Below are 8,411 nucleotides of genomic sequence, written 5' to 3'. Positions count from 1 at the left end.
GTCTTACTTTTTCCAACTTTTAGCTTTCCTTTTCTTATAAAACTTGAGTAACTTTTGTGTAAGTGTAATGTAAATTCTAGAAATAATTGTCTAGTTGTGGACTTATTTTATTATTATTTCTATTTCTATTCTATTAGTACTTCTATTCCTGTGTGCATTGACGTGACAGTGAGCAGCTGTAACGAAAAAGTTTCCCCTCGGGGATCAATAAAGCATTTCTGATTCTGAAAAACTAATTTTATTGGTATGAATGCTTTCCTTTACATGTCTGTCTGAGCAGTGCTCATGTGATAGTGTCTAATAGGAAGAGACACTCATTTTCTCCAACAGCACTTCTCACTGCTCTTGTTTTGAATCCAAATGTTCTGTTAGAGAAATATGCACCAACTCATGACAAAACATGGCTTGAACAAGCTGAGTGAGACAGTTAGACAGTTGCAGAATCCATAAATGATGGTTATGTCTCTCTAAATGGGTGGCATAGCTTTTCACAAAGGTGAGGTTTGCGTGGCACATTTTCTTTCTCATATCTGTATACTGTTTCTGTAAATTCACTGCCTTGTGTGGTGAGTAGAATAGAAAAGCAGATGTGTTTAACACAAACACATTGGTCAAAACTGTACTACTAAACCTTGTAATTAGAGACAGCAGTGACATGCCGGTTTGGAGAGGACTTATCTAACATCGAAAGGGTTTTTAATTTAGTATACAATTCGGAGCTAATTTTGGATGCAACAGAATTTTAAGAGAAGCCACAATTTAATCCAGGTTTAAATGTATTGACTAGATGGTGGAATCCATCCACTGAGGATGTTTGTCAATAATTTGATGGCAATCTGCAAACTCGTGTAGTCCGACAAGCGCAAACAGGCTATTACTTGCTCGCAGAGGATTTCTATAGCAACCAGCAAATGTAACCTGCAAAAAAAAAACAATAACAGATATTAAATTTTATTATCAGCTAATACAAAACAAAGTATAGGAAATTGTAGTCTGTGTAACCTCAGGCCAAAAGGAATAGCAAACTATTATGTGTTTTAAGGAAATGTTAGTGAATACAGAGCTAGAGAGCAGGATAAGAGTCAGACACACACATCTTTGTACTTCTATCCTTGTGAGGACCGTCATTGACATAATGCATTCTCTAGCCCCTTACTCTAACAAATAAATGCCTAACCCCTAATCCTAATATAACTCCTAAAACCAAGTCTTAACCTTCAAACAGCCCTTTGAAGTTGTGAGGACCGGCCAAAATGTCCTCACTTTCCAAAAATGTCCTCACTCTGTAGGTACAAAACGTGTTCCAGTACTCACTATGTAGCACGCACACACACCTGCATGTTTGTGCAGGTCTCCAGGATTATCTGGCCTTGTAATTTCCAAATGTTTCAGGAACAGGAACATACAAAAGAGACATGAATCAGTGTGACCCAACAAATGGATCAGCACATTTATTAGTACGACATTAGTGACTGTGTTACAATATTACAAAACATGGATTCATCATTACACAATACTATATATTTCCCTTTATATGCCATTATAGAAAGTATACATTTAATAACAACGTATGCATTCTAACTCAAAACAAGGGCTGAATCTCTTTTTTTGGAGTGTCAGACACGTTCATATGAATTAAGTAATGAAGCTATGATGCTTTTCACTGTGATCATTTTTTGTTTCTATGAATGTCATGCCACATGACTTACAAAACAAGGCTTAGAAGTGCTCAAGTTCCTAAAATGAGATTCAGCCCTGGTCTTACACAGTACAGGATAATAAGATAATACTGCTGATTTGTGACAGTCCCCAATTCTCTAAATGTAGTAAAAAAGTGTCACATTCCCCTAGGCAATGGAAGTTAGTTATTTTCATATTTTATGAAATGATAAACGTGATTAAAATATTTGTCAATATATCAGATTTTTCTCCAGCAAAGGGAAGGACTGACACATGAAAAATATGTCAACTGATAATGCCCATAGAAAATATTCTAGTAGCATACATTCAAACAAGAGAACATATGCTTGTGATGCCCTATGCTACTTGGATGTTTTTTAATCTCCACAGTATAATGTACTATTAAGTTCCAGCACATTCAAAAGGAAAAAATGTAAAATTCCTGTTTACTTCAAAGATTATTTAGGATTGATTTTGCAGGTATACCTAACCTTAAATTGTTTCTGACTGTGCACCTGGAACTATTGGCCACGTAAATACAAAGTAAACATTTTGTTGGAAAAATTTAAATGCGGTTTATTCCTGTTCTATTTAACGGTAAGGTTCAAGGCAAAGTGTAAATGTCTGATTCCGAATTGATGTTTAGTAGTATAACATGATGCAGTAACTGGACCCATCATAGTCACTGGGCACGTGAAGCATTAATAACAGGAATTAAGTGACCACTAAATATCGGATTATTGAGAGATCATCAGGGTTCAACAATCCAGTGTGAACATGTCAGTCTTCAGGAAATATGCTGTGATATTTCTGTACAATGGACAGAGCGTGAGCATGAGGACATGGCATCACGGGCAGTCGAGGGGGCCCCAGACACAAACCTGACACCTCAATCATCAGCTGCTTGTTCACTCCCAGATCAAAGCCTGTCAATAACAATGAAGCAGTTTCAGAGGCAGACTGCTATAGTACAAGAGTATATATTTATCTTGTATATAATTTGGTAGAAAAACATCATGCCACAGCTGTCACTCACCAATTTTCTTGGCATAACCGAGAAGCTCTTGCATCTTGAACTGCTCATGGAAATTAGACAAAGATGTCAGTAGCCAAAATTGATGCAAAATTTCAAAGACAAGTTTGGAAGAACAACAGGGGGATGGACAGTACCTGTATTGTCCTGGCTTGGACAAGGTCGCCTTTCTCAAATGCTGAAATTAGCTCGCTGACACGACATCCTACATAGTTATATGTGCTGCGGGCAGAGAATTTACAAAACTGTTTAGCAGAGAGAATGAAAGGAGACAAAGCATTATGCAGGATCACACACTGACCTGCCAACTGCTCCATGGGCTCCCATAGCCAGAGCTGCAAGCAGTTGCTACAGCAAAATGAAAGAAAGTTTGCGTTAGGCTCTATGGTGGAGGTCAGAGTCACAAAACATCAACTTGCAATAAAAGCACAAGACAGATGGACCAAAGCAGATTGAGAAGGAGAAAAAGCTGACCTCATCCACGCCGTAGAGGACTGACCAGTGAGACTGACTGTAGCTGACACACTGACCGAAGTCCATCAGGTCACTCCCAGTGAACTTCACACCTCTAAAGGAAGGAATGAGCTTCTCAATATCTTCCAACACATCTCTCACCAGCACTGAAGAAAAGAAGAAATCTCACATTCAGTATCAGTAAAGATGATCTGACATTCAACATGCTGTTACCATGGTTAGGGATGCAGAGTCTCTCTATTTCTAAATGGCATGCGACTGCAAAATGCAAAATCAGTCATTAGTGGCACTAACCATGAACACCGGTGACAGCTGGAATGTGATAGTAATAAAAGGGCAGAGTTGGAGCAACTGAAGCCACTTCCTGGAGGAATGTCCTCAACGCATCTGAAGCAGGATAAGAGGGAAAGAAATGTGGAAAATGTAAACAATATTTTGTTTTGGTTTTACTTTCCAACTAAGTTTGACAAGTGCAGTATTGTCAGTGAATGAAATTTAAGTTTAAGTAAGTGGATGCGAGGCAGAACACATTTTCAGTGTGCATGAATGAAATAATAAATAATATGAAATAATGAAATGTGTAAATTAATGCTTTCCCCACTCAAACCATCACATGCCTGCAGTGCTGGGCTTGAAGAAGGAGGGGGCAATGACTGCTATCCCATCAGCCCCGATCTGTGCTGCGTGGCGAGCCTGGAGGGAAGATGAACATTGTGACGAAGAACCATGAAAACTAAGGCAATTTGTAGCTACTGCTTATAGGTTTTCTGGCTGAAAGTTAGACGAGAAGATTGATACCACTTTCTTATTTGTCCATTAAATATGAAGCGACAGCCAGCAGTCGGTTAGCTTAACTTAGCATAAAAACTTGAAACAACAGCTAGCCTGGTTCTTTTGAAAGGTAACAAAGTCTGCCTACCAGCACCTCTAAAGCTCACTAATTAACATGTTATATCTCGTTTGCTTCATCTGTACAAAAATGTGAACACGCCAATTAAGACGTTTGACAGGAGGTTATGTGCCAGACTATTTCTTGGCTGGAACCAGTAACTTCCTAGATTTATATTAAGGGGTGTATAACTTGCTGTGTTGTCTTGATTATTCTATCACTTTCACTGTCTCCACTTGCAAATACTAAAAGAAATTACACGTTGAAAGCCCTGAAAAATGTGGGAAATCACAGACTGAACTAAGTAGATGAGGGAGGCGGAGTGAAATTGCATCCACCATAAAAACAAATAAAAGTAGAAGTTAACATGCTCTTCTAATAAAGTTGCATTAAATGTGATGAATATTAACAGAACTTTTAAACTTAATTTGCTTATCATGTGATGATACATAATCACTCCCTTTTCACTGTGAAATTTGGATAAGTTCCAGAGAGTTGTTTCATAAAAGGTTGGAAGAAAATATTATTATTAAGCAAAAGATTAAGCAGAAGACTTAAGAGAGAGAAAGAGAACTTTTGGTAGCATGTTGCAACTAGTCTGACTGGAACTGGGCTAGTCTGGAGGTAACTTAGGATAGACTTATTTAAACCTGCTTCATGAAACATTTCCTGAAAATAAGCCAGATTCACTGCAGTACACCTTGTTTATAACTGCCAATATTTCATTATGAAACACACTTTGTGGTCCTCTTGTGAAGCATGTGTTGAAACAATAAAAACAATAAAGTCAGCAACTCACCAGCTCTTGAGAATCTTTAAGACTCATGCAGCCGACATGCACAAGCACCTGATCCATTCTGAAGAGACACGCACACACGTCACAAACGTTTTCATTACTACTTTTAGACTCACCATATGGACAAATGACCAGACAAGAATGTTGTGTGATGACTTACTTGCCCTTGGCTTTCTGACACCACTCCTCTGCCAGGATCTTCCTCTCTGCAACACTGAGAGACATGCTCTCTCCGGTGGTGCCATTCACTGTAAGCAAGCAAAGTGTTGTCTTATTTACACAGGACTTTCCACATCACAAAAGCATATCTTAAAGGAAATTTAAGTAAAGAGAACAAGCTGACCTGAATCTAGCTCTACTGAATCAACACAAGGATGCATTACAGTAAAGTATGTCATTCAAAATCTGCTAAAAACACAGATAGCTCACAGAAACAGATATTCAAATGGAGTATTAACAAAGAGAGAAGCTTAGCACAAACTATGATGATTCATATGGTTTGAGGAAACAGGAAGGAGGACAGGAAATGCTGACTAGCCTTGATCAATGTAGAGGAAAGGGCAGACATCATATCTTTACCTTATCTAACTTCTCCATGTTTCTGTTCCAAGGACAGTTGTTAATGTGGAACAGACTGATATCAACCAAAGCTTGAGACAAAACAATATATTCCTATTGCGCCACAAAAGGTCAGATAAAACTGCGTTAACTGAAGAGCAACACGTTAACTGTGAGTAAAAATCAAAAGTGTAAAGGTCAGGGTGTCATATGTCAAGTTTTTTCCTTTTCCAGGAAAATTATATGAAGCAAAACTGGTACAGTATGAAGTAATATTTTTCATTAACAGCTAAACTGAATTTGGAATTAACAGATTAAATTTAAATGTACCTTGTGGCTTTTTTTGACCACTAGTAGCGCTATGGAGCAGTGTTTGTACGAGTGGGTCCTGGGTTTGTTTGTATTGTGTGGCTCTTACACAACATACTTAACTGTTTTATACGAACAGGAATAGTATACTTTAGTAATAGTATATTTCATTTTGTCTTTTTTTAAAAAGGAAGGTAATGCATTCACTATGTTTGTCAGGCATCAAGGATACATCGTGTTTTGGTGAGTAACATGAAAACATAACTTCACAAGGCACCTTTAATTGGGATTATGGGGCTATAATGTAATTGAGATTATTATTTTTTAAATTATATAATTTATTAAAACATATTAATAATAATAATAAGTGGTGGAATTGAAGGTAGACTTTTCTATTAATGTAGCAACAATTGCACTAAAAATTTAAAATTGCAAAAGCATGTTCTTCTGAAGAAACGACACTAAAGCTGATACACTCTGATGCAATATTCTTCATTAACAGCTCTACAGAGTTGGGTATTAACAGATTAAAGGTTTATAAAGATTATAAAAAGGTCCAGTGTGTAACATTTAGGTGGCATTATTGGCAGAAATGGAATATAACATTCATAAGTATGCTTTCATTAGTGTATAATCACCTGAAAAATAAGAATCGTTGTGTTTTCATTACCTTAGAATGAGTAATTTTCATCTACAGATAAAAGGCACAGAGGCCGCCATGTTGCACCACCATGTTTCTACAGTAGCTCAGAATGAACAAACCAAACACTGGCTCTTGATAGGGCCGTTTGCGTTTTTTACAAGTTTCACGGCCACCGTAGTTTGTCCTACACACTTGGAAGGGGAGGGTGAGGCGAGTGATATTCAAATTGTTGCGAACTGCAATTTCACCACTAGATGCCACTAAATCCTACATACTGGACCTTTAATATAGATTATGTGTTTTAAATAGGGATGCACAGATATATCGGCCAACATCGGTATTGACCGATATTCGCCTTGTTGACTGCTATCGGCAAATGACATTCACCGATGGCAGTGGCCGATATTTACCTGCTGTGTCGCATCAATTTTGCGCTGGCTAAATTTTGTGTTGGTTATTAGTATTTGTTGTATAGCAGGCTAAAAAGGCTTTTGCAGAAGTTATTTAAAAAATGTTTTTTTAATCTTTTCCATGTGAAAGAAGGTTATATTAAAGGCAGATTGAATTTATGCTCATTCAGAGTCAGTGTAATGAAGGGCTGAATGACTTTAAAACAGTTCAGTTATTTTTTTATAATGAAGAGGTCTTTGTTGCCCTGGCACAAAAGGAGTTATAAATAACAACAAAACAAAATAAACAACAACAACAAAAAAACATTGGTATCGGCCAAATCGTTCTTTTAAACATCGGCCCAGAATTTCACAATCTGTGCATTCCTAGTTTTAAAAGGTAATTAGAATTAATATTTAAATAATTGGTATTTTCAATTATAATCCATATTATAATCTAACTGACTAAGGTTTGGTATTCCTGCGTGTTACCAACCCTACCTGACTACATTTCATGGTAACTTCACCAGTAAGGAGAGTTAATGTGAAGATCAACACATTAACTGTGTTTACAAACCAACAAGGTAAATCATGCAATATGATGGTTGATTCAGATGGGAACACAGACAATGACAAATATCAAAGGAAGAATCACCTTGTAAACTTACCAAATATGCTATTTACACCTTGCTTCTCTGTCAAGTAGTCAATATAAGGTCCAATCTCTGATAGGTTGACTTCACTGTTTTGGGAAAATGTGAAAAATATAGGCCTACACATTTGGCAAAAAGAATACCAAACATGCTATTGGCCCTAGTACTCCAGATCTACAGGAGTGTATGATGGCCACAGTTTTCCAGATATGTCCACACTCATTCCTCACTTTTAACTTTTTACAGGGGAACATAATGTTCACACTCAAACCCCAAACACATCACTCAGTGCTGGAAAAACAGAGGTGGTTGCTAAACGCTACTTACCCTTGTGTGGTGAATGGAGTAAAGGTGGCTGCAACCAGTCCTGTCAGCTTTTTATTAGCAGCAGGAGCCATGACTGACATAACTACCTGACATGCAAACAGACATGTTAGACATGTTAGGTAACGTTAGAAAGAAACAAAGGGAAACAGAAACATCGCAGTACAAAAGACAGAAGAAAAAGCTGGTAGCCCAGTGATAACTTTTTCACGCTATCTTGCTGTTGAAAGTCAAACTTACATAAATATTGCATCACGCATCTATAGGATACACGGTATGTAAACAATTAAGACATGCATTGAGGTTAGAGCGATCTATTTATGAAGTGGAAATTAAACTATATCGTCGAAAACTATTAAATTAATCCAAATGTCAGACCCAGTCTACCTGTAAGAGCGCTTTTCCTTCTGTGCGTTGTGGACATCTATGCTTGGGGAAGTAGATTACTGGTTTTAACTAGTTTTCTAGGACACTGGTCAGAGATTTGTTCGTATACCTGTCATGTGAAGCCATCTAGGCATCAAATGACACCGCAAAGCTTCATGGGAAATGTAGTTAATGCATGCAAAACACAAAAATAAACCATGATAAACATAGACCTCCGCTAATTATGAATTAGGAAATATCTAAATATCTATATCAGCTCACCTTTAAACACGTAGA

At 37.3% G+C, this 8,411-nt stretch overlaps 1 protein-coding gene and 1 long non-coding RNA gene across 6 annotated transcripts; one reads left to right on the top strand and one right to left on the bottom strand.

The window, feature by feature from the left end:
- Window positions 1-1,420: 1,420 nt before the first annotated feature.
- On the bottom strand, window positions 1,421-8,271 carry npl (N-acetylneuraminate pyruvate lyase (dihydrodipicolinate synthase)). 5 transcript variants are annotated; one of them, XM_044198530.1, is made up of 12 exons: window positions 8,136-8,271; window positions 7,752-7,837; window positions 7,440-7,513; window positions 5,033-5,120; window positions 4,876-4,933; window positions 3,805-3,880; window positions 3,482-3,574; window positions 3,188-3,333; window positions 3,015-3,061; window positions 2,851-2,935; window positions 2,717-2,756; window positions 1,421-2,606 (listed from the first exon to the last, which is right to left on the bottom strand). In XM_044198530.1, exons 2-12 carry the CDS (start codon window positions 7,829-7,831, stop codon window positions 2,461-2,463), a joined length of 933 nt encoding a protein of 310 aa, XP_044054465.1. In that variant the 5' UTR covers window positions 7,832-7,837; window positions 8,136-8,271; the 3' UTR covers window positions 1,421-2,460. The 5 variants fall into 5 exon arrangements, with proteins under 5 accessions (XP_044054465.1, XP_044054466.1, XP_044054468.1 ...); XM_044198531.1 differs by lacking the exon at window positions 8,136-8,271 and adding an exon at window positions 7,989-8,052; XM_044198533.1 differs by lacking the exon at window positions 7,440-7,513.
- Window positions 5,495-6,080, top strand: LOC122877244. Its single transcript, XR_006378211.1, has 2 exons — window positions 5,495-5,602; window positions 5,959-6,080. It is a non-coding gene; the product is annotated as an uncharacterized LOC122877244 (long non-coding RNA).
- Window positions 8,272-8,411: the final 140 nt, after the last annotated feature.

The sequence above is a fragment of the Siniperca chuatsi genome, linkage group LG6, assembly GCF_020085105.1.
Source record: "Siniperca chuatsi isolate FFG_IHB_CAS linkage group LG6, ASM2008510v1, whole genome shotgun sequence".
In the NCBI taxonomy this organism is placed as follows: domain Eukaryota; kingdom Metazoa; phylum Chordata; class Actinopteri; order Centrarchiformes; family Sinipercidae; genus Siniperca; species Siniperca chuatsi.
Note: the sequence above shows the minus strand (reverse complement) of the source record. Positions and strands in the feature narration are given on the sequence as shown.